We start from the raw sequence: 26549 nt of genomic DNA on the forward strand, positions 1-26549 counted from the left end.
GGCCCAGCCACACACTGGCAAGGCTGGCCCCCTGACTCCAGCAGAGGTAGCTCTGGACAGTGGTTCTGTCCAGTAGTCTCCCGTAAGATTTTAAAATAATAGGCTTTATGAGGATTTAACTAGAGATTGCATAGGGACTGCCTGTATATAGTAATACAGTGTTTGCACAATGTCTGAACTGCATGATGTCCTGTTTCACAGAATGTATTTGTGTACGTATATCTGTACTTTGTCTTATGCACTTTTGACAGTTACCGTATGTTTTTGGCAGCTGTAAATCTTTTTATAAGCTCTAGGATGTGGGGAAGGTATGTGTGTCCATGCTCACTCCTTATGCGAGTGTGTCCAGTGGGCATGGTGGGAACAGTTCCCTTTATTGTTCAAGCATGCTCTACTTTTCGTACACAAACTCAAGTCTTTGAACTCCTTTTCTAGGGAGTCCCTAGATGAGGCAAACTGTTAACATGCTTGGCTGCTAACTGAAAGGCTGGAGGTATGCCACCAGGTGTCTCAGAAGGAAGGCCTGGCAATCTACTGCTGCAAAATCAGCTACTGAAAACCCTGCGCAGCACAGGTCTGCCCAACGCACACGCAGTCTCTGTGAGCTGCAATCAGCTTGGCGGTAACGGGTTTGGTTTGGCATTTCCTGATATGACTTGTTAAGGATAACGGCCACCCTTCTTCGCCTGTCTGTACTCCTCAGTATCCTATTTTATGGATAGAGAACCATAAGCACTACTTCTTCCTAATTCAATTTAAGGGTCTAGGCTGGTGTCTCTGGATCAGCGACCAGCTGACAGCCCATGACCCAGGGTGGCTCCCACCCACACCCAGGCCTGTCATCTCAGAATCTGAACCTCCACTCGAGGATTCATAGCCATCCCGAGTGCCCACAACTGGTGGATGGCACACCAGTCACCTCTTTCAACTTCTCTCACTACCAAAGCCTACGTTTTCTGTAGGAAGAAATAGAGAAAACACTAGTGTTACCCTCCTAGAGCCAAACCATTTCTAAATTCTCAAACTCAACCTTTCCCTCAATCTCTGCTACCACTTTCTGGGGGCCAGGCCCGTCATCATCCACTCAAATCTCTGTGTCAGCCCATCCAGTTCCACTCTTGCCTATCTCTGTCAATCCAATCCATTCTGCAACCTTAACATTGGTGCCCCTCAATGTTGTAACACTGCACCCCTACCTAGTACCTAGTTCTTAAGCCGTATCTCACTCACCAAGCTCTAGCCACAACAAACTGCTCATTTCTCCACACTTTCTTCAGGACTGCTGTTACACCCGATGGGAGGCTCCCCTTCCTTCTCTTGATGGGGCCAGAGCCCCCTCAGCCCTGAGGTATTAGCTGCAGAGAACCTTTCAGGAGGACTCAGTCGGAAGCATGACTCCCGACCTTTATTTTCTGCATTGGTCTTTTGTTTGTTTCCTTAATGCAACATGTCATCACTTAGAATGTTCATCTGTTTGGTTATTTTTTTCCACCAGAAATACAATTTCCACAAGGACAGGGACCTCTTGTCATGCACTCTTCCATCCTTAGCAGGAAACACAACGCTTAGCACAAGCACACATTTAGTTTAGCAGGTATGTAATTCACGGGCGCCCACTTACTTTCTGGCTAGGTAACCTCTGCAAACAGCCTGGAAGAAGATGATGATATCAGTAATTTTTAAATCTCTTTCTTCCTCTAAGTGTGCCAAAACACCAGCTCTGAAAAATATCTTGCTCTGTCCAATCCTGTACAAGTTAGGGTCCAGTTCTAAAGCTCGGATCTAAGAGAGAAAGTGTCTGTTTATTTTGTGACTCGGGAAAGGCCCCGTCTGTCGTCCACAAATCAGAAAAAGCAACAAATACTTACCATTCGCTCACAAGCCTGTTTGCCATCCATAAATCCTTTAGGAATAGCATTTGGAGTTAGGATCTCATATCTGTAAAGAAAAAAGACATCCAATAAATCTTGTGCAGAAATGTGTGAACATGTTTATCTATTAATTCTGAGCCAATACAACTTAATTCAACTCAACTCACTGCCATGAGTCATTCTGACTCATAGCGATCTCCACTGGGTTTCCAAGGTTGTAAATCTTTATGGAAGCAGACTGCCTCATCTTTCTTCAGTGGAGCAGCTGGTGGGTTCAAACCACCGCCTTTTAGTTAGCAGCCAAACGCCTTAACCACTACACCATCAGAGCTCATTCTAGGAGACAGTAGGCAATAATACAACGATAAGTGGTACATGTTAAATTAAAAGGAAAGGAATGACCCGGACATAGGCTGAGGTTTTCTGCAGATCTAAGGAAGTGAAAATGAAAATGAGGCCACTTTGCTGGTCAAGGACTAGATTTAGGAGATCGTGGCAGAAAGAATCAAAAGCATGGTTACTTTAAAAGCCTTTGGTTTCTCTCCATTTCCCACAACAAAAAGTAAAACTCCACCAGACTTTTTCACACAGGAACCACACCGAGGAGGCTCTTGAAGACCCATCAGGCCAGGAGAGCTTCCCAGCTAGGTTCCATCTGGGACTGCGGGGGACAGGGCCATTCTTTGACCCGTGTCGCTGTGAGGTGCCACCAAGTCAATTCTGACTCAATGAGTCCCCACAGGCAGCCATATCTATTTCATAGAACAGTAAATACTGTCGTGTTGGGAAATCAGATTTCCAGGAGGAATAAGGAGAAAAAGCAAACCAAATGAACTATTCTGGAAATTATCCAGTAAACATGGAAACGCATCATTTCCCATCCATTTTTACTGCACTGCACATTGAACTTTTTCCTTTGTTATTCGCTATACTTTCCTTTCTAATCTACCTCAATGCCTATCTGTTTTAGTTAAAGAACATTAAGCGTGTATACACACACACATTGGAAAGCATGTGTACATACATACTTGTATACATCCATATGCAGATATATTCATTGAAAAAAGCTGGAAAGAAATATCCCAAAATGCTCTTAGGAGTCATTCCTGGATGATTTTTATTTACTTTTAACTTCTCTGTATTTTCAAATTTTCCTAAAAGGAATACACATTACTCATATGTGAAAAATAAGTTTTAAAAATAATTATGCTTTAATCTGAGGAAACTCTTCAGTTTTCCACTTTTTATCTTACAACTAACTCACCAGGGCCCCAAAGATGGGAAACAGCTCTCACATTTCTTTGAAGCACCCAGGACAGGTAGCACTCTACCTTTTTATTATCAGGTAGATAACTCAATATTCTCCAATATAAAGGTGATAATAATTATCCCTTTCCTATATGAAAAACTGAACCCATTCAGGAAATAAGGAAACATTTTTTCCTCATTCTCTTACTGTTCAGATTCATATTATTTGATACACACACACACATGCAAAGTACAAGTTAGAAAGAAACACCTCTGTCTGAATTCCTGGAAAACGATCCGGTTTGGGAAGCCCTGGCGGCAGATTCTGATCCCCTCCAGGACTCCATTGCAGCGAAGCTGATCCAGCACTAGATGTGGGTCCAGTTTTCCAGCCTAAGCGAGCAAACAATAGTTTTATGCTTTAATCTTCATAACCTGACACAGATCAGGTTCAACTACTAGTGTGTGTTGTGTTTAACACATACTCGCTTCTCATGATTCGGAATGATGCAGCGAACAAAGTTAGGGTTGGTGTTCCGAAGAGTGGCCATCAGCTTGGTGAGAGACTCTTTGTAGAGTTGTCCGACGGTACGGAACATGCCCTTCTTGGTTTTATATGCAGAGCCAAACGCAGTCTCGGTCATACCGGTGACTTGGTCCAGACCCACAATACGGTCCACTGGTGAAAACAAGGAAGCAAGGGGAAATCAGGCAAATCCACCTTCAGCACAGGGAAAGCGAAGACACAGTGATAGTGCAGCAGCACAAGCTTTGTGGGACAAATGATAGGAGGTGCCATATAGGTAAGGCAGTCGCAAATCGACACCGCACAAGCCGTGGAACTAACAGCCACACACTTATATGGCAGGGTACTGTAGTGCTCTGAGAACTTCAAACTACCACAAACTGCACTAGTGCAGGAACTCACTGTCTTTGCTGATACTCTGCCTGTTACAGATACAATTATTTGGTACTGGCAAGATCATCGGCTGGCATTACCGATACACAAACTGATACTGTTATTAAGTCTCAAAATATGATTCAGCTGTACAGTGCAAATACCCCTAATGCATAAGTTCGGGATTAGGGACCAGCGTTATCTTCTATTAGACATGAGATCTGTGGTAAGAAAAGTCCTTACAGTTTCAGGGACAAATGCAGGAGGGTTCACTGTGCCAGTTCACAAGCTTAGCAAAGAGTGAGCTGTCTCCTCAAAGCATGAAACTTACTAAAGGGTAAGAAAAAATCAGAAGGAGTCTTCTGAAAGATACAAACACCTGAACTTCCTAAGTGCAGGATGATGAAAGGTCTCAGACGTTACCTTCTCACTAGGTAAAGCAGCTAACATTTTACATTATCCACACAGACCTAGTACTTCTAATAATGAGATTATAAATATAAGCCCAGCCAGCAGCAAAACACTGAGTGCCTAATCTGTTCTCATTAAAAGCTTGTTAAATGACTGATAACACATTACTGAAGCGTTATTTAAACAATCAGAACTCTAACTGGCCTGCCCTTACTAATGCCTGCTTTATCCCAAGCACCACCTCCATCTCCTTCCCTTGTTCTTCACCACAGGGACCTGGCACTGTGTGGAGTGTGCTGTGTGAAGGTCTCACTTAACTTTGGATAGTTGGTGAAGTTTTGCCAGAGGAGAAAGCCATGACCCAGGGAGATACGTTAACTGCCCAAGTTACATGGGTATAAAATGAAAGTCAGGAGAGGGTGGAAGGAGCCTTTAGTTTCACAGCCCACACATGCACTGTTAGAATTCCTCCCAAGCTAAGCCGCAAGACTCAAGGGTTTAGGCCAAAGCTCATCCTTCTGCTTATGTTCTGGGGTCCATCATCAACTATCTACCTCAGAAACCACCCTTCTCATCTGTGCCCTTCCTTGCTCCAGCAAAGAACAGCACCAAATCCCACCTCTGCCTGACCTACAAAGAAATGAACCCTAACCCTACATCTGTCCACTTCTGTCTCATCAGAGCCAAGCTTCCCTCTAAAGGACTTCACACAGTCACCACTCCACTGATTTCCCAGTGTGCAGCTGGCTACCTGGCTTCTGCTCTGTCCTCCCCTGCCCACCACTACTCAGGCAATGACCTGTCAATTCCAAGACAACAGACACCATCGGGTTCTTATTTTCTTCACCACTTTATATTAACTGTTGACCATCACTTCAGCATTCTAAAAAACCCTCACCTCTTCTGGATTCTTTATGAACCTCACCTTGTCCTATTCTCCCAGCGACCTCTCTGGCTACCCCAGTCTCATATTCCTTGGGGACATCTCTTCTGCTTTTCTTGTACATGTTTGCACTCACTAAGGTACCAGACTCACCTGAAATCCTTTCTAGGATAAGGCAAGATACAAGTAAACCAAACTCACTGCCATGGAGTTGGATCTGACTCATAGTGACCCCTCCTTGGGTTTCTGAGGCAATATCACTGCTCAAGTACATTGCCCAACCTTCCTTCCGAGGAGTGGCTGGTGGGTTTGGACCGCCAGCCTTCTGGTTAGCAGTCAAATGCCTTAGGCACTACGCCACCAGAGCTCCTAAAATAGAAGTACAGACATACATTACCTAACCTTCTGCTTTTCTCAAGCCATAATCTCATCTTAGAGAATCTCAGTTATAAGTTTAACTAGACACACCTGACTACCCGGCACAGTCACCAAACACCTACAGTATATTCTCTACAAGGCATCTGCACCCAGAATCACACAAATGTGCCTGCTACCCACAAATTCTCATTACGTGCCCATCACGTCTGCTTCTACTCAACTCGACTTCATCCTCTCCATGTAGTATGTCTGGCACATAACAGATACTGAGACATATATGTTAGTGAATAAATGAAGTAAGCATTAAATACAATTATAATTACAAATAGTGAGAAATACAATGAAAGGAGAGGGCAGGGTGCTTTGGGAAAGATGGATTGTTAGGGAGCTCTCTGGAGAGATGACAGTTAATGCCCAAAGGATAAGAATGGACCGGTGGAAGGGAGGAAGCTCTGGTGGCATAGTGCCTAAGGCACTTGACTGCTAACAAGAAGGCTGGTGGTTCAAACTCACCAGCCACTCCTTGGAAGGAAGATGGGGCAATCTACTTCCATAGTGATACTGCCTTGGAAACCCAAGGAGAGGTCACTATGAGTGGGATCCGACTCGATGGCAGTGGGTTTGGTTTATGGTTAGTGGAGGGAAGGCCATTCCAAGCAATAGGAACAGCAGAGGCAGGAGAACATGAAAGAAGGCTAGTGCCAATAAAGTATCATGAGGAAGGGAGGAGTGTGAGTGACACAACAGCAGAATAAACAGGGTGAGGTGGCGCTGGGGCCTCACGGGTCATGCTGAGATTCTTATTTGACTCTCAGGGCGTTGAGAAGGTACAGAAACTCACACTGGCTGCTTGCTTGTTATATATAAAATAGAGAAGAGGTCAGAGAAGTAGAAGTGGGTGTCCACGGCAGTCACCCAGGTTCTACAACAGAACAACAGTTCTACAAGCAGCTTTAACTAGTGAAATTACAGAGGAGATGGGTAAAGAAGGCAGATCTAAGACATACTTTGGTGGAAGAATCAATGTGCTTTTCTGATTAATCCGGTATGGAGAATGATGGAGAGGGATATTTAAAGAACAGTGCCAGGATTCCGGCCTAAGAAGCAACTGAGTGGCTGATGGTTTTACTACAAACATGAGGAAGACGTGAAAGAATGGGTGGGAAGACAGAATGCAAGCTCTGCCTTCATTTGGGATGACCGTGGGACACCAAAGCAGAGGTACAATGTCAGGAAGATAGTCTGCTGCTCAGAAGAGAGGTCGGACTAGAAAAGTAAATTTGGGAGTTGTCAGTTTAAGGGTAGTATTTAACGTTATGGGACTGAATGAGACCACCTGTGGGAAGGGTAAAAAGGGATGAAGGGCTGGGACTAACCTCCAAAGGGCTCGGGAGAGAAGATGTTCCAGAAGGAAGATGAGAAACGGTCACAAACAGCAGGTAGAAGAGAAATGAGGACCAAAGGTCATTACCCTAAAATGGAGCCAAGTGTCCACCCCTGCCCCCCGTGCTGCTCCTCCCCCTACACTTCCCAGTCAAATGGGACCAACGGTTACTCCAGGCAGGAGTCAGCCTTGAGTCCGTCACATCCTGCTGTGCCTGGAGGTGCTCAAGCCAAACTTCCAAATGGCTTCAACACACCCCTTCTGCTCCCTGCCTTTGTTTGGGCTCTTAATTTTCTCACTGATTTGGCAATAACCTCCTAACTGCTTTCTCCCTCTGGCCTCAACACCCCCATTCCATCTTCTACTCTTGCTGCCCCAGTGGTCTTTCCATGATGCCTTTTGTCCCAGTGTAATTATTAACAGCACAGCAACCCCTTCGCTCTCAGAAATGTCCTAATTTGTGTAACTTATTTATTTCTATAGTTAACATCCTCCCATCTCTCCCCTCGCCTGCAAGGAGAAAAATTCAGCCCCACCAGTAAAGCACCCTGACAGAACGGGAGAATGGGAACCACCCGTTCTCAGGAGCGGCAAGGATTCCACTGCCTTGGTTTTGCAATATTTAGCCGGCAAGGGCAATTTTTAAACACAACTTGGTGTCAATGTCTAATGACGCAGTTTCTGTTTTTTGAGGGTAGGACTTTGAGGCAAGTTACCCAGGTTTGCCAAGTCTCAATTTCCTCCTCTGCAAAATGGAGCTAACATGACTTCCCTCATGGAGTTGTCAGGTGACTGAAAAAGTCAAGTGCTCAGTGAGCCACCTGGTTGGCCCCTTTCCCTCACTCACCTAAGCCCAGATGTTACAAACCAGGTGCATTTTCTCAAAGACATGAAGCCGTCACCTCTCTCTCCATTCTTTCCTCTGACCAATGCCCACCTACCTCCAGTTACCCTGGTACATTCTCAATCACTTTGAAAGCTCCATTCTTTTACTGAACTCCCTCAGAGAAATCTTCTTAGGTTCCAGTTTCCACCTGCCAATAAGATAATCCCTTGTCTAGGCTCCCAGTCATCCAGGACAGATCCCTTGGCACTGTCCTGAGGGTTTGGCCACTGGACTGAGAGTCCCCTCCATCCACACACGCAGAACCTTGAGGGTCCATCCCAACCTCCCTCTGGCCCTCTGACCACCAGCTCAGACAACCTGTGCTGAGCCAAGCACAGTACCTGGCACAAAGCAGCTGTTGAACAAACAACCACTGACTGAACACACAAACAAATCACCACCTCAACCAAAAAGAGCACGCTGTTTTCTTTGCAGGAATTCAGCTGCCTTGGTTTTGGACTACCTAGCTGGCAAGGCAGCGTTTAAACACAGCCTGTCTGATAATGCCGTTCCAAGCTGGGTCACTTCTTTCTGAGCTGAGTAGACAAAAATATAATCTTAATTAACTTGGTTTTCAAATAATTTTAATAAGGGAAACCCAAAGCTAAATACTCAGATTAAAAAAAATAATAATAAAAATAGTGCTTTAGACTTTCAGTTCTTTTTTCACTCAAAAATTTAATTTAGTTAGATTCTATAAAAGAGCAACATTATCTTGTGGGTAAAAAGAGAAACACCTGGGGAAAATCATTAAATAATTTAAGCTGTGCTAATAAAAAATAAAAAAATTAAGACCAAGAAAAACTTACATTTTAAGGAGTATTTTCTTATGAGAATGGAAAACTGGAAGCAAAGAAAGGCAGAAAATGCCAAGGCAAGACTCCAGCAGGTTCTGGAAATGAGCAGTGCCGCCCTTCCTAAGATCTAGTATCACTACTAGAAAAACAGTCAGGGTTTCAGTGTAAAGACTGGCTTGGTGATCCCATTACCACACACAGCTTCTATCTAAGTGCCAGGAAAACCTTGTGAGGGTTGCTGGTGGGCATTTTAATCCACTGTTTGGTTCTCCAGTAGTCTGAAAAGAATTTGAGGTATTTTGCACTAACTTTATTTATTAACCAATAAAATCTGGCCAGCTTATATGAACAGTTAGAAATTAGATGAGTTCTGCAGACCTGAAATCTCTAAGGGCACATTCACAGTTGGAGAGAGAGAGATACAGAGATAGAGAGAGAGACAGAGAGAGAGAGAGAAGAAAAAAGCATTTTCATAATCATCCATCTCATCAAGCCATCAACACTTTTTATAAGGAATGACACTGTCTAGTGCCAGAATTCTTCATCAGTTCTTCTTCCAGGGGACAATCTCAGGAGATAAGAGGTCTGATGAGAGTTTTACGTTTTTCAAATCCGTGCATGCACTTCAATACTCATGCTACTAAATTTAATTCTTAAGTATTTAAGCCAGCTTTTCAGAAACTCAGTCTAGTTACTATAGCTAGAAACCAAAAAAGGGGAGAACCCTATTTTAATCAGTTAGTTTTAACAGCTGGATGGCGATGGTTAAGAACAACATCACATACTCCTTACAAAAGGCTGCTAGTGCCCAGCACTGTGCTAGGCACATAGTAGATTCTCAATAAATACTCACTTAAACAAAGGCAATTAGACCCTAACCTAGACAAAAATGTTACTAAGAGTTAAAAACAGATTCAGAAACAAATTTTTAACTGCTATGAATTCCCAGAAACAATCTTAATATTAAATATCTCCGTAACATCCCTTATTATTATTGTTGTTGTTATGTGCTGTCAAGTTGGACCCAACTCATAGCAATCCCTCTTTGGGTTTCCGAGGTGGTATTACTACAGATTGCCCAACCTTCCTTCTGAGGAGTGGCTGGTGGGTTTGAACCGCCAGCCTTCTGGTTAGCAGTCAAATGCCTTAGGCACTATACTACCAGAGTTCCTGTAACATCTCTACTACACAGTAATAACAAACACAATCTATTAATTGTTCTGGGGTATTTGGAAATTTTTGGAAAAGTTCAGAAAGTCCACAGGGTGATAGGAAGGACGTGACATTAGAAGCAATGTTCTTTATCCCAAGCCCCAATATTAAAGCTGAAATACTGTGCCCTTAACTCCCACATCTGTATTTTGCCCTCTCTGTCAGAAGTCAAAGCTTCTGAACAGGAAGCCCCTGTCCTCCCTACAGAGGGCACCTGCCATTCCCTCTGCCAGCTCCCCCGTACCTCCTCATGAGGGCACTGCCTACCAGGCTGGCCTGTGTCACCAGGCATAAACATGGACTCCTATTAAAAAATACCCAAAAAAGAAATATTTCTCGAGCTTCTCTTTTTAAAAAAAGAATAATTACAAGGACAGCCATAACAAAGGCACAACAGCCACCCCAGCCGCTGTAGAGTCCGGCCACAGCAGGTGCAGCTCTGGACACCGTGACCGCAAGCAGGCCCCACGCGCCAGGTTCAGGGCACGCTGCCTCATCCACTACTCGCGGTAACCCTGGGCACTCAGTGCCACTGTCCCCACTTGACCTCAGGGTGCAATACCTGAAAGCTGCTTCGCCTTGACCTCCCAACTGACCCAAGGTTTAAAAAGAAAAAGAAAGAAAGGAATATATTACCTCAAAAAAGTAAGGAAAAAATTCCCACAGAAAAATTTTATCCACTGAAATGACAATGTAACTAAACATATACAGCGTATCAGATCTAAACCAAATTCCATAACGGCATTATAAAGAGATTATAACCAACGGATAGAATCCGTAAGGAGATGAAATGGTTGCCATTTTATCAGTCTCGTTACTTGATTCTAGGTGAAGTTGCCTTTAATGACTTACTGGGACAACAAAGAAGACTGCTTCAACATTTTGAAGCCAGAATACAATGATTTCTATGTTTTTTCAAGCAGGGTTGCAAACCAGTCCGGTCCAGTCCAAGACCCTGCTTGGAATTTGCCTTTCCACCCCACTGGAAGCGTAGTGCCTAAAGGCACTTGACTGCTAACCAGAAGGCTAGTGGTTCAAACCCACCAGCCACTCCTCAGAAGGAAGGTTGGGCAATCTACTTCCGTAGTGATACTGCCTCAGAAACCCAAGGAGGGGTTGCTATGAGTCGGGTCTGACTCGACGGCACATAACAACAACAACAAGAACACCCCCCACATACACTGAGTCAGAATCTACACTGTAACAAGCTCCCCAGGGGATTCTTACTATACATCTTGTTAAAATGGAAACTCTGCTTCAGTGTATCTGGGGTGGAAAGGCAAAATCTCCAGGGGTGGTGGTGGGGGAAGGGGTTTGAACCGGAATTAACCGGCTGAAAGTCCTGGTTTCAAGCATGGCTGAGGCCAAAGTTTTCCACCTAAATTATGGCAAGAAGGTAGGAAGAATCCAGGGGCTATCAGAGCACGTAGGGAGACTCGAAAGAGCTTCTGACCAAATGGGGAAGCCCTGCGTGCAGGGCACCAGATTATGCGCGCTGATTCTGAATCTCAAGTGAGTTTGGCTACCCCACATCAAGGGCGGCTTCTATGAAAGACTGCAAGGGGTGGAGCCATTTCTTCATCAACATTTAACACCTGCTTCATGGCACTTGCTGCGTTTTGTCTGGTGTGCCCCTCCAAATCCGACAGCTGCAATGCGCACTCACAGAGGTCCAACAGACCTAAACGGCACAGCGCTATGAAGGCCATGCAGGTGTGCACCACGTAGGTTAAGGCAGGCTGCTGCTGCTAAGGGCTGTCGACTCAACTCCTGCTCACAGCTCCCACCCGTGCACCGCGGAACCAAACGCTGCCAGGCTCCGCACCATCATCCAATCCTTGCCGTGCTCCAGCCCATCGCTAAGGCGGTCTAGACCTAGCTTCTCTCCAACAGTCGGGGACTGGGCCAGGGCCATTGGCCGTCCCTACTGCTACAGACCCTTTCAGTCCAAAAGCCCTGCCTCTGACTCGAGGTCACAATTCCTCACGCTGGTTCATTCTGCTTGCACATCCATGCTTAGTTTATCTCAGAAGGACAGACTTTCAAACACATATTTAGAAGAAACAGCCCTTTGGTTTACAGAAGCAACTGGAAGGCACCCATAGTCTGCCTCTAGGAATCCTGTTCTCCATCCGCCGTTCCTTTCTCTTCTGCCCTGGCTTTTTTTTTTTTTTTTTTTTTTGATGCTTTGGGAAACCTCTGTTCCAGTCTGTCATTTTAACTCTCAGGAGCCTGCATGTACTACTTCATGATGCTATTTTCCTAACGCACTCAGAAGCACAGGGTCCATCTTCACATTATGTTACCTCCTTTACAGAGATGCTTAATACATGCTAGCATGTCAAAGCAATCACAATTTGGATTCCTAAAAACTCCTTCATCCACTGTCTTCTGAGAAATCACTGAAAATACTAATGCCTCCAAATTTCCACTTTTAAACTCCTGACCTTTTTCCAGGGTCTCCTTTGAATCCATGAACACATTTGGAGAAAAAAAACACATTTTGCTATCAAATTAATATCAATTTCAAAGGTCAGGCCATGGTGGATAGAGAAGCTTTAGGAAAAGCAGAGACTGAGACCCCTGGTTTAGTGGAGTAACTCAACCACAGGACACTTCACAGAGATGGAACCGGGGGCATTCCCAGCACCAAGGTGAGAATACGATGGGGGGTAAATAAGGGGTGCTCCCTGTCAGACTAGTGCCATCTAAGGGTGGCTTTGTACTTGAGGCTGCAGGTGCAGAAGAACACCTGGTCTATACCCCCAAAGACTGTGACGCCACAGTGAAAAGTATCTATGCTTTAGGCGAGGGAACGGCTGCCAGTGGGAATATCAGATGAAGCCACTGCATCTGGAAATTGGTTGTGGAGTCCCCAGCCACCCATTCCCTCCCTCAGTGACTTGCTTATGGTGTGCCCACTCTGGCCAGGTGCACAGGTGAGCAAAAAAAGCATGGCCCCTGTTCCTGAGAGCTCACAATCTGAAATTCTGAAGAGGCCGGAAATTCAGAAGAGGTCGAGGAAATGAAACAGGCACAGAGTAATCTACTTTGGGGGAAAGACCAAAAGATCAAGCACTAACCTTTGAACAAAGCACAAGTCCCAGGCAGACTGCAGGCCTAAAACTCCCTCCCGGCTCTGTCCGCCTCGCCTCACTTCCTCCATTTCCAGTACTCCCTGAAGCCAAAGATGACTGAATTCATAGTTCTTCCTTTAGAGTTCTGCTTTGGAATTTCCATTACAGCTCATGCGTTCTTTGGCCTAATCTAGCCTCTCTCCTATCCCACATTTGCAATCTACTTCTCTCATAGTATGTGAGCTAGAGCTAGTGTAGGCATCTTAACTTGGATTCATATGGGAACATTCCTTCAAAAATATTTAAAATGACTTTTGAGATGGAGTTGGAGCTCAGTATCATCCTGTTCAAAATTATAATGGAAATTTTATGAAGATAAGTTATCTTTGGATTTTGCTACATTTTTACATTGGACTTCCTGGGCTCTCTCACCATTAGGTTGTTTTAAAACAGGGCTAGAGATTCAGATCACAAGGTGCAAACCTTCTGAGCTCAATTTCAAGTTCAACATATGATTTCTAATAACACTCTATCTTAATCTCAACTTGCACATACCAAGCCTTCCAGGTAGTTTCAGTGTCTCTAGTTCAAAAGAAAAAGCCAAGTAGCCAGATATGCACACAAATTCCAAACAAAAGGTACAATGGTGAGACCAACACACCTCACATAAATATGCAGTTTTCCACAAAATGTTAGTGACTTTAAAAAAAAAGAAAAGAAAAGAAAAAACAACTGCTTGCAATTTCTTAGAGTTGAAAATTTAATGTTGACTCAAAGACAAAATAATTATTTAGCGTATCAACACCTACTAATTCCCATAGAGGGCTGTGTATCAAAATGGCATTACTGAAAAAGGTAACGACGTACCTTTTAATATGCAGTGCTGTAAGTGCTATGCATAAAATAAGAAGCAATGTGTAGGCAGTAGCAATTGAATTGTTTATGCACTCAAACAGTTGCCTTGAAGTATAATAAAAATGAGCATGGAATGAAAGGTTCATGCAGGCCTATGAGCAAAATAAAAACAGAAACCCAGAAACCAACCACAGCCCCCCAAGCTACCCTGCCCACCCCGGCCACCCTGCCAGCCCCCCACAAGTTTTTCCTGTGGGCTTAAAACCCTTCTGTTTTGGAAGACCTTGTACAGGCTTTATACATTCACCTGGTGGCTCATGAAGACCAGAAACACTGTCATAGAAAGAAGCTCTCTGAATATTCTGAATCTCTAAAGCAGAGAAACAGCAGAAACAGGAGGACAGAAGAGCAAATACACAAACACTTCATTAGTGGGAAAGACATTCGACATCACAAGTAAACTTTGAAACTGGGCTACAAAAGTAGCTTGTCCCGGCAGATCTCATGCAAACATTACTGTTTAGATACAGAATGTGCACATTTGGACAAAATTCCTTTTAGAATAAATTTAAACTAATCAAAAGAGCACATTCCCACCTCCAGGTATGAGCATTTCATCAATGTTAAATGATTAATATCTCCATGTAAAATGAAGGATGAAATCTAAGAGTAACAAGGTACTACTCGAGTCGTCTATCATAAAACCATCTTGCAGTTAGCAAATTGGGACATGACAGAACTTGAAAAAGGTAAACAGTAGTGGCTTTTACTGTCAAAAATCCATACCATTGTGTAATTTTACTTCCAATACAGATTTCTGGAAGGTCACTTACTTCAAATACAAATTCCTGAAAGATAGGTAACTACCATTAAGGAAAACAAAATTAAGTTCTGTTGCAGCAAAATGTTAAAATCTGCAATGTGATATAAAATCTTTTATCATTTTGTCAATTAAACTTAAAATAGCTTCAAATCATAACTTATAAGTTGATACTTATTGGCTATATCATTATGAACAAAGATATCCTAAGAGGCCCATTTACGTGAAAAGGCAATCTTTACTTTTCTGTGTATTCATGCCTCAAGAAGTGGCAAGTCGTCCTATGTGGCTGGTAGAGGGATCCCAAAAGAACATCTTTTACCAAAAACCAGGGCACTATGAATCGCTAGGGCAGGGCTGCCACCAATAAATCTTATTGCTCTTGGTTTGGGCTTGAGCAAATTCTCTAAAACCCTAACAGAAACTATTTTAACACAAAATGCTTTATACTCAATGTATACAAAACATATTACACTAGTGGTCAACCTGTCATTTTCTTCTTTTGCATTTAAGTAGGTATAAAAAGCGGAAATAATTATGTGTTTCTCCAAAAGTATTTCCGTTTCCTAGGCGAAAATCTCCCCTTGTCCCATGAGACCTCCACATTCAGGGCAGTGATGATGGGTTCTCTACCTTGAAACCCTCTTCAAACTTCTCATCTGCCACTGACTTTGTCCATGAGACACAGTCCTCAAAACTAGACACCCATGTCCTGCCTCCCATCTGCCCTTCACCCTGCAGGATGGGTTCTGCCAACAGCACATGACCCTTGAGATCCTCTCTGGAGGTTACACACCGAGTAACCATCCACCTCAGTTGCTGGACAAGAAGACGTTCTGTTAATACCAGCATTATCAGGATAGCAAACCCTGAGCATTGTCCCAGGGCAGACGTCAGCACAACCAAACCATACTGGGGATGAATTAAGAGTTATTCTTTCAGCCTATTTTGACAAAAGCAGCCAACCATGCTCCCAAAGCTGCACACTTTTAAGAAGCCAAGGGATGTTCTCTGGGCTGTGCACTGTGGACCAAGTGCAGATGAGCAGGGCTAGGGTGGGAACCGAACGAGCTCCATAAGGTTGCAAGGGTTTCTTCTAAGCATTTATGTAATCCAATGCATAACATCTCTGCGTCTATTCAATGGAAAGCACAAACATTCAGTTAAAGAACCTCCAGATATGGTCCCACCTACACAACATGTCATCTGTGATACATAACTTGTACTGATCTCGCCAGCCCCCACCTCCTCCTCCCTTGCCTGCCAATCTCACATTCTGAAACTTCTGAACCACTGTTGCCAAAGTTGTTCTCCCCCTGCCCCCGAAATCTGGGGATAAAGATATGGAATTAAAAGAAAAAGGAAGGAGGGTGCCCAGGAAGCTGGCTGCTGAGAGGACTAGTTCAGTCCGATTACTGTGTATGTATATGTCCTGATTGCTCAACTAGATGATAAGCTTTTGGGGGTACTTTGGAAGAAAGTCCTGGCAATCTACTTCCAAAAGATCAATCCTTGAAAACCCTGTGGAACACAGTTCTCTGACACAAGCGGGGTCTCCAGGACTCGGAGTTAACTCCATGGAAACTGTTTAGTCCCAAAATATGTGCTTCTTTTCATCAGCATGAAGAAAGAGAAAACCAGTTTTTGAGACATTAATAGAAAAAACTCCACTCCTTTTTCTAAGGCATTCCTTCCATTCCCACTAGACTTTCTATCAGCCTCATAACTAAACTCCCTACTTTCAGTTACTCTCACTTTAATCCAGCCTACAAACCACTGCCAGCTGCACTTACTCAAGTTCAACGGTGTTATTATCCTGGCTCACAAACCTTTAGTCACTTCATGCCATTTATTCAATAAAGTGCAAATTCCATTTGAGACTGGCAATCAGGGTTCTCCAGTCTGGTCTTAACCTATTACCCTGGCTTCACTTCCTACTCACCCTGACCCCCTTTTCGCCCCAGCCCTGCTCTAAAGCTAACATGGAGCACCCACCTTAGCTGAATACCTGCTGTGGCTTCACTTCCATAAGGGGATCATTCTGTTCCCTGTATCCTTACCCTTGCCTCCTTCATGCCAATTTCACTTATATAAAACCACTCCCTCCCAAGTTGAGTCACCTCATGAAAAGCTACAACCCTAATTATTTAAGGCATGACTGTGATGGAGACGCATATTAATTAGTACTTAAAACAAAAACTGCCCAGCACTTAGTAAGTGCTCAGTAAAGGTTAGGTTCCATTATTGAGTCAATAAATTCTTCAATGATGAGGAAAAAATGCCTCATCTTTCATGGCAGTCTACCTTAGCCCCTAGGAAAAGGGGAGCTCCTTCCTGTCATTCATCCCTAAAAACTCATTTTGTTCCATTCACCTGGCATTTACCATACAGGTCTCTGACACACAATGATCCATAGCCATCTCTCACTCCCTTCCCTGAACCCTAAGATCTTAACAAAGTTCCAGAAGGGGAGGGCTGAGCCCAGCAGAATCAGATGGAATTCATTCCCAAAAGAATAATAATGCAATTATTCATCATGGGCTGCTTTACTCCTTCCTCTTCTATCTGTAACATCTCCCATCCATCCTTCCAACACATCAGTGCTGGTCTTTCCAGCATTGTGGTCCCTCGTGTTTCTTGTTTTTTCCCCCATCTCTAGTTCTAGTTTCCCCTATCCCAGTCTAACATTTCCTAGCTACTGGGTTAAGAGTACCTTATCTATTCAGATCCTGCAAATTTCACATTAGGTTCCTGCTTCTCTTCTCCGTTCCATCAACTGACTAGATTACTGGAAGAGGTACAGTGTGCAATCAGTAGCCAGTTGAAGATTCTCATTGAAAGGTACAAAGATTAAGAGCTTTGGTTCTACTTGTTGGAAACTTAAATCTTTTTGATGGATCCCTCTCAGGCATACAATCTCTTCCTGGGACACAGGCATGCAGCTCACCCTGCAAAGGTACCCTAACACTAACTTCATCTGATGAAATGATCATTTTGAACGGGTTATCTTTTACATGGTGGCCTTTGTGCCTATATACTTCCTCTGTGTTCTTTTCTCCTTCCTTTTGGTCCAACAGCCCAACCCCCTGGCTTTTCTACTGTGTGTGCTGCTTCTCTCCTTCTGAGAAGATAACTAATGATAAGGTCTAGAGATGCTCTAGAAAAGGCAGGAGAGAGCCAGCCTGCCTGAAGAGGCCTGGCATCAGAGTCATGGCCTAGCCAAGGCCGAGGTCCTGCACGGGCTATGCCCAGCAAAGAGATGATATAGAACCAGGAGGAAATATAATTCTGAGGGCTAAGTTCTAATAGAAGATACTGGTTCCTACTTGCATAAAGACATATAGACATTTTGTTTTTCTGGTACTAGTAGTGAGCTTGGGGTTTTTTATTTTTATTTTTTTTCAGTCTTGGTACTAGTAAAGCCTTCTAATCTAAGATAAAATCATCAAATCCTCATCACCTGTTTTTCAAGTTAACGAAAGAACTATGAGGACGGAACTATAAGTAACTGCTGTGTACGCAGGTATTTGCAAGTTTATTCACCAGCCATTGTGTGTGTGCTAAGAAGGCCAGGTGTTGGTTGAAGACAGCATCTTAGTAAAAAAATGCATATACACAGGGCCTCTCAGTTTTTGTGTCCCCAGGTCCTTGAATTATAGTTGAATTGCGACTGAGGTGGCCTGAGGCATTATGGGTAGTTCTTTGTGGCCCTGAGCCTAGAATGTTCCCCACTCCCACCAGTATCTGACCAAGAAGGCAAATGTCTCTTATCCATTTCTTAACCTAAGTATTCTTAAAATGGATAAACTCCAACATAATGGCAGCCCTGCTCTAGGGAAAGAGAGTTTTAAAGTAAAATATATATTGATGTACATATATATAAAAGAACCATACATAAACTTTAATTGTAAAAGACTCCAGCCAAGTTTAATCACAAACACAAGCACACTTACCGTCTTTCCAAAGCTCTGCCACAAATCTGTCTGAGGACTGGTGCAAAAGGGTGGCCACATTGTCATTGAGAGGGTCCATGTTCTTCATCAGCCACTCATCTGCCTTGTAGTCCACCTACACCAGACCAACACCAAGAGAGGTGAAATGGGACAAAAAAAAAACTAAAAACTTTCACCAAAAACTTTCACGGACCAATTCAAAAATTGGTTTGTCTCAAAGGCAATACTTAAACATTTATAAACTTTTGTTATACCTTCATGAAATACAGTAAAACTTCAAACATACTAATTTTAACCCAGTTTTTCAACACAAGGACTCTTACCTTCCCCGCATAATGTATAATGCAAAAATCAGCTTTGTCCTTCAGTTGCCGAGGTTTCTGAAACTTGGAGTGGGAACCTTGCTCTTGAACCAGTTTTTCAACAAACGTTTTATCAGTGGCTTTAGGGAACCAGCACTCTTCATCCAAAAGGGCCAGCACACCAGGGGGGTTAGCCTGACAATGAGAGGCAAGAGGAGATGACATGTTCCGCATGTCACTTTAAACGCTAGAACACTTTTCCATCGGATGCAGTTAAATGTCCAAAACAATTTGAGTTTTATGAAAATCTATGGAAAAGAAATTAGTAGGATGGAAGGTAATGCCCAAACTACAACAAATTTGTAATTCAAATGCTGAGATCTCACACTGCTAAGTAGATACTGGTAAGAAAATGGATGAATAACTTATCTCATAAACTCATAAATATGTAAAATTTTAAGTAAATGAATTTCAAGTAGATGGCCCAAAAAAGCAACAAGGAAACTGGGGGATAGAAAGATGAAATGGAATGTTTATAAGATATTCAATGATGAACTGGATAAATAATAAAATAATAAAATAAAATAAAATAATATAATAAAAAAACAAAATAAATAATAAAACCCCAACTAGCTGGAATGGTTTGGACATTTGACATTGAAATAATTTTAAGTTTCTGTTTTCAGTGGAGATTAAATAAAATGTATCACTTCACATTTGGTGAAATACCTAAAACCATTATACAGGATATGGAAGATAATGAAAGCAGTCATTAATCAGTTTTTTTGAAACAATCATTTGAGAGCCTATTTCATGTTATTCAATTAGCTCACTGAGAAAAGGGCTAGACAAATCCATTGGTCCACAGAGGCAGGAAGCAGATTAGTGGTTTACAGGGACTGATGAGACAGGAGTGGGGGAAAGGTGGGGAGTGTCTGCTGCTAGGCACAGAGTTTCTTTCTGGAGTGATGAAAACACTCTGCAATTAGATAGTGGTGATGGCTGCACAGCTCTGTGAATAAACTAAAACTGTACACTGAATGGTATACTTTAAAAGGGTGAATTTCATAGTATGTGAATTAGATCTAGATTTTTAAAATTTCTTTATAAACACCTAATTTGCCACTCTCTGGAAGCTCAAACATCAATGCAACAATTTCTTTTTTGCAGGTAAGTAGGAGACATACGAAAAACTAAATGAGATATTTAAGTAATGATTTGATATGCTTTTGGGTCATGATTTATTACCATACTACAACTATGGCAAATTTGTGAGATGCGACTGAACTTGGACCAATTCCAGGGTATACCCATGAAATCAGCTTTTTGATTTTTATATTTACTGGAGAAGAGCTTGCTACACAGATACTGCTTAAAAAAAAAAATAAAAATGAAACACTATAGCAATGTAGTCAGAGCAAGGTGATGGTCCACCAGACCACTGGCTAGAAGCCGAGAGAGTCCTCTGCAATGAGTCCCAGCGCTGCGACCCCTACGCGATGACTGCCTCATCTGTAGCTACTCCACTAAAACAGCTGAAGGGTTCAGAGCAGCTGAAAGAACCCCACAGTCAAAGGTAACCAACCTGGGTCATTCTAGACGAGCCAGGGTTCAAAGCAGCAGATGTTCAATAGACCCCGCTTTTCTGACAACTCTGAGAAACAGAGTCCCAGATTAACACAAACTTCCATCTTTCTCCCAGAAGTTTTATATTTTAAATCCCTTATTAATGAAGACATTTAATTCTGAAATAGGAACCCAGATATCATTTAATCTTTTCTAAACGACTCTGTGACAGCATGGCTACAAATATCCATTATTATACTGTCTCCTTTTAAGTTTTTCTACTTCATCCTTTAATGTCAAGATCTCCGTTACTACTTCTTTTTTCAATTTCTCTTTTAGTTCTAAAGCGCTGTAGGCTTGGGAGACTATATGATTTTGTATTAATGGTCAGAGACAATGTCAGAAAAAAACAACAACAAAGCTTTCTGAGCTCAGAGGCTCCCCTACTACCACCCCATGCCAAGCTGGGAAATGGCTGGGCTGTTCGTGAGAGAGGTGGTGAGACTGGTTATGGGACCGGCAGGGTGGCACCACCAGGGTGGCACCACCACGTGTTCTCTTAGATATCTTCCTTCTGGAAGATACTGCCCTCACTCTCCGTTTTCAAGGAACATCAAGGGAATCGTGTGTAAAACACAGGTGGGAACCACAGACTGAGTTGCAAGAAACTACTTCAGAGTCTGGGGGGCGGCAAAGAAGAGACCTCTGAACTGATATTAAAACATACCTACTTAACTAGCATTAGAACATTATGTAAATTCAGGATATCAATGCTTAATAATGCTTTCGTTTTTCCTGTATTCTGGCAGAGAGCAAAACAAAACAAGCAAAGCTAATGCCTGTTGAACAAAAAGTAACCGGCAAGGGCATACACAGCCAAACCGTCACTATTTGTTTGAGATCATACGGAGTAAAGTTTCATTAAGTGAACGATACCAAAAATATCAGTTGCTACAGACTGGATCCTGACTCACCCCATGTGTGTCAGTACAACTGTGCCCCAAAGGCATTTCAATGGCTTTGATCTTTTGGAAGTAGGTCATCAGGCCTTTTTCCCAGGTGCCTCTGGCTAGATTTGAACTGCCGATCTTTCAGTTAACAGCCAAGAGCTTAACTCTTTCTGTTACCCAGGGACTTCTGGTTGCATTATACACAATTCTACATATTTCCAGTTAAAAGTAAACCAACAAGAAATTAATCTCTGATGCTTTTTAAGACTGCTATTAAAAATACATCTGCCATCTGCTCCTACCCCAAAAATGAAAGTAACTGGAACTTCAAATGAAAAAATTTATATCTGCCAAAAATAAAAACACATTTGTACTTATGAGGGAGGATAAGCTTCCCAAAAAACCAAACCCACTGCCATCGAGTCAGATCTGATTCATCATGACCCCTCCTTGGGTTTCCGAGGCAGTATCACTATGGAAGTAGACTGCCCAACATTCCTTTTGAGGAGTGGCTAGTGGGTCTGAACCACCAGCCTTCTGGTTAGCAGTCAAGTGCCTTAGGTACTAGGTCACTAGAGCTCCTACCAGATAATGAGCTTATCTAATCAAAAATTGATTTACATGAAATATGTTATTCTCAGCTAAATAAAACATCCTTACATTGCCTAGAATGTAAGCCAGCTGGAGTTCAAGTCCCGCAACAGGTGATGGGGGTGAAGGTACACACAACCGACACTAACACAAAAGAGGAACCAGCCCAGTGTCCACCGCACACACGCACCACTACAGAAGCAGAGCTGAAAGGAAGGGGAGCTAAAGGAGAGGCCTCTCGGAATGTTGCTTACTTTTCAATTAGGTATTTGATCAGAGCATCACCTTCCTAGAACATTTAGAGCAGAAGATTATCTTAACACTGACGAAACAAGATTAATGTCCGTCTCGGGTTATGCCAAGACGCACATTCCAGACACGTTCTGAACATGGACTGAAAGGCAAATATCAAGGGAATGTTCTTACGGGTCTCTCTATCAAGTCAATGCACGGCTGCAGGTCTAACCCGAAGTCGATGAAGTTCCACTCGATGCCCTCGCGCTGGTACTCCTCCTGCTCCAGGATGAACATGGTGTGGTTGAAGAGCTGCTGCAGCTTCTCGTTGGTGTAGTTGATGCACAGCTGCTCGAAGGAGTTCAGCTATAAAGTGTTCAGTCATTTTCCACACACGGGGCGGGGGGAGGAAAAGTCAAGTCAGCTGGTTAGGCAAAAAGCCCATGAAAAGTTAATCAGGTGCCCACTATGTTACTGATTCTATCGAATCTCTACCAAAGGTCAGAGTCTCTCTCTCTTTTTCACATACACCCCCACACACCCTGACACCCATAACTCCCTCCACACAACCTCCCCACACCTTTGCCCTCACACAAATCCCAACACATCACACACACACACACACACACACACCAACAAACACCCTAAGCTTTCCTGAGAAGCTAAGAACAATACATAGTCACGTATTACAGCCCTGCTAAAATGAGAAAAATAATAAACGTAAGTTAATTGAATCACCTACAAATAAAACATTATTCAAGTCTTAATAGTGAATGGGTAAGAACTAGAAATGAGGAATAAATGAGACAAAATGAGAAAAAGAAGAACAGAGACTGACGAAGGCCAGAGGCAAAGTGAGGTGAGCACCAGAGAGCAGGACCAGGGCGAGTCTGGAGCTGTCACAGGCCTAGGGCCCGGGTTTGCCACATCCCACTCTATTCTCCACTTAGACTACGGGCTCCAGAGGGAGTCAAGAAAGTCATCTTACTTGCTGTTGTGAGATTAGCCCAGCCTGACACACAACCAGCGTTTGATTTGATTAACTGGAAAATTTCTCGCTACTTTTCTAAGCTCTTCAATTTTTGACCTTTGCCCATATCTCATAAAGTGAACCTGATCACCCTTCTCATATGTAACAGCCATTTCTGTGAACTCAGCCTGTTTTTCTCTCACGCTGTCGACTAGAAGCGTGCTTGGATGGATAAATACAGGTAATTTTTCTTAAAGCAATCATCCAATATACCGTGAGTATTCAATGCCTTTTAGCCTCCACGCTGTTCACATGACTACCACATACGCATAAATAAGCCCCTTCATTATAAGAAGTTATTTTCAATTCGGGAGGTTTAGTCAGTCTTCAAGGAAGAGATCTGTAGTCTGAAAAAGCCACCCCATTCTTTCACATCCCCATGGAGACGTCATGCTCCCACATCCCCATGGAGACGTCATACTCACTATTTTAAACCGAGGTCATGCACGAAGGCAGAGGCAGTGTCTGCCCTTCTCAACACTGCGATTCTAGTGAAAAGTACATCGACGAGCCATGGAAATACTTGTAACTACGCAACTGTGTTTATTCATGTTTATATAAACAGATTTCACGTTGCCTGAAAATGATGAGATCTTCTCTATGTAGCCTGGCTACTATCTGAAATAGTATTTGAAAAAAATAATAATTTCTACTTGTCTTTCATATTTACTAAACTACCAACTATATTTTAATATAGTTGGTATTTAAATGTGTAGTACATGGTATAAAATTCAAAATGTATAGTAAGAGGTGAACTGAAATAAAAAATCTCACTCCAGTCCCTTATTTGCTCTTCTTATAGTCACCACTATAACCTATTTCCTCCTAGAAATGTTTCATGGATTCATACGTGTTTGTGTGGACGTTGCTGTTGAGAAGATGCCCCTCAGGGAGCCCACGTGGCGCAGAGCTGCCCCACGCAGTTTGCCTGGCTGCCATCTGTACGGACCCGGTCACCAGATCTTCCTCCCGAGGAGCCCCTGGGTGTGTTTGAACTGCCATCTTTTGGTTAGGAATCAAATGCTTAACCATCTGTGTGCCACCAGGGCTCCTTGACAGTACACCTGGGGGTTCTGCTTTTTTCAAACTTAACAATGTATCTTGAAAACTTGCAGTATATAAGGCCACCTCATTCTTTAAAATGGTGGCACAGTACTCCACTGTATGGCTAGACGATAATTAAATAAACCAATCCCTCCAAACATCAAATGCATTGCACCATGGAGTCAATTCCAACCCATAGTGACCCCACAGGACACAGCAGAACTGCTCTGTTGGGGTTCCAAAACTGTAAATTTTTATACAAACAGACTGCCTCATCTTTCTCTCACATTAAAAAAAAAACAAATAAACAAAAAAAACTGACTGACACTGAGTCGCTTCCCCACTGGGTTTCCAAGGCTATTAGTCTTCACGGAAGTGGTCTACCTCATCTTCCTTCCATGCAAACAGCTGGTGGGTTTGAACCGCAGACCTTTTGGTTAGCAGCCAATTGCCTTATCCACTACACCACCAAAGCTCCTTCCACCTTTCGGTTAGCAGCTGAGCATTTAACCACTGCATCACCAGGGTCCTTTACCAACCTTGTACTAGGGGACATTTAGGCTTTACCCATGATATATAATGCTCACTAAACAATCTTACGTTTTTAGTATTACACACATTTTTTCTACTTTGAGTATTTACTCACAAAGACCAGGCTGTTATGTGTAAACTGGTGTTATAAGAAAATGGAGGATGACCACCTCAGATCATAACCGGAAGACGACTACAGCATTACATAACTACCAAACCACTGAGAATCACGGCCCAGCCAAGCTCTGACATAACCTTCACCGCCACAGCCAGCATTGCCTTGCTCCTGAGTATCTGGTACTGTCAGGTGTATGTTGCCAATGCACAAAATAGTTGGGCAGATTTTTTATTATTGTCATAAATGTGAAACGTCAGGTAACAAGGCAGTCCATCAGTGAGGGGTAGGTGTATTCATGTGTCAAAAATATACTTCTTGATATTCTATGGCTTTACAATGTCCTAGTATTTTCTAATATCCTCATTTCTTTTTCAGAAATTTACTATTTTTTTATTTGTTTATCAATTTAAGTTCAGAATAAGGTTCTGAACCTCACCAGTTCTCTCTTTTAAAATTTCTACTCTTGCTTACCATCAAGCAGATTCCCTGTGCTGTGGGATTCCCCGTGCTCTTTTGGGCTTTCGGGGTGTGACCTTTTGGAAGCAGATCACCACAACTGTCTTCCGAAGTGCCTCTGGGTGGGTGTGAAACACCAATCTTTCCGGCTCCTTGTCAAGTACTTAATTATTTGTGCCACCCAGAAACAACCAACATTTCTACTATATCCAAACCAAAACCGAACTCACTGCTGTCGAGTCAGAGTCGACCCACAGAGACCCCTCCTTGGGTTTCTGAGGTGATATCATTACAGAAGTAGATTGCCCAGCCTTCCTACTGAGGAGTGGTCTACTACAGGTTTTAAAAAAGTATGTTCAATTTATAAATTAACTTTGGGAGTGATGCTAAATTTTCCCACCAAAAATAGGGCATGTCCTGCAATTTTGCTCTAGTCTTTTCTTTTTCTTGTTGTTGTTGTTGTTATGTGCCAATCGAGTCGGCCCCGACTCATAGCGACCCCTCCTTGGGTTTCCGAGGCAGTATCACTATGGAAGTAGGATTGCCCAACCTTCCTTCCGAGGAGTGGCTGGTGGGTTTGAACTGCCAGCCTTCTGGTTAGCAGTCAAGTGCCTTAGGCACTATGCTACTAGATCTCCTAGCAGCCTTTTAAACGAGTCTTCATTTAAAAGCTTGCCTTTTTTTCTTAAATTTATCCCTAGATATGTGATCTGTTTTTACTGCAGCTGGAAACAGGATATTTCTTTCATTTTATCTTCTAATACATATAGGAAGGCAACAGATTTAAAACAATATGCCATTTACACCCAGCCACCGTTGATGATTTCTCAAGTTATTCACAAATCAATTACATTTAAAGCAATCTCTGACAGTGGCAGTGGAAGTTCAGGGGACGGAAATGCTTATACCAGTAATAGTTCAGATTTTATGAGGACAGAGTTGTAATTTTTTAAGTGGGTCATTTAAAAATAAGACAATTCAATACCCAATAGCAGCCAAAGTAGCATGCTCATCTCAAGAAGTACTGAATGTATCATTATGCCTCATGATAGAG

At 42.8% G+C, this 26549-nt stretch overlaps 1 protein-coding gene across 1 annotated transcript in view; it reads right to left on the reverse strand.

Moving 5' to 3' along the window:
- Positions 1 to 26549, reverse strand: part of MYH10 (myosin heavy chain 10) — a 159394-nt gene that overhangs the window by 46264 nt on the left and 86581 nt on the right. The window contains 8 exon segments of the mRNA XM_042782460.1: positions 1622 to 1782; positions 1869 to 1938; positions 3391 to 3512; positions 3605 to 3798; positions 14208 to 14270; positions 18674 to 18788; positions 18997 to 19170; positions 22509 to 22682. Coding sequence (XP_042638394.1) covers positions 1622 to 1782; positions 1869 to 1938; positions 3391 to 3512; positions 3605 to 3798; positions 14208 to 14270; positions 18674 to 18788; positions 18997 to 19170; positions 22509 to 22682 — 1073 coding nt within the window.

This window comes from Orycteropus afer, unplaced genomic scaffold (assembly GCF_000298275.1).
Source record: "Orycteropus afer afer isolate SDZICR_OR568_19922 unplaced genomic scaffold, OryAfe1.0 scaffold00330, whole genome shotgun sequence".
NCBI classification, from domain to species: domain Eukaryota; kingdom Metazoa; phylum Chordata; class Mammalia; order Tubulidentata; family Orycteropodidae; genus Orycteropus; species Orycteropus afer.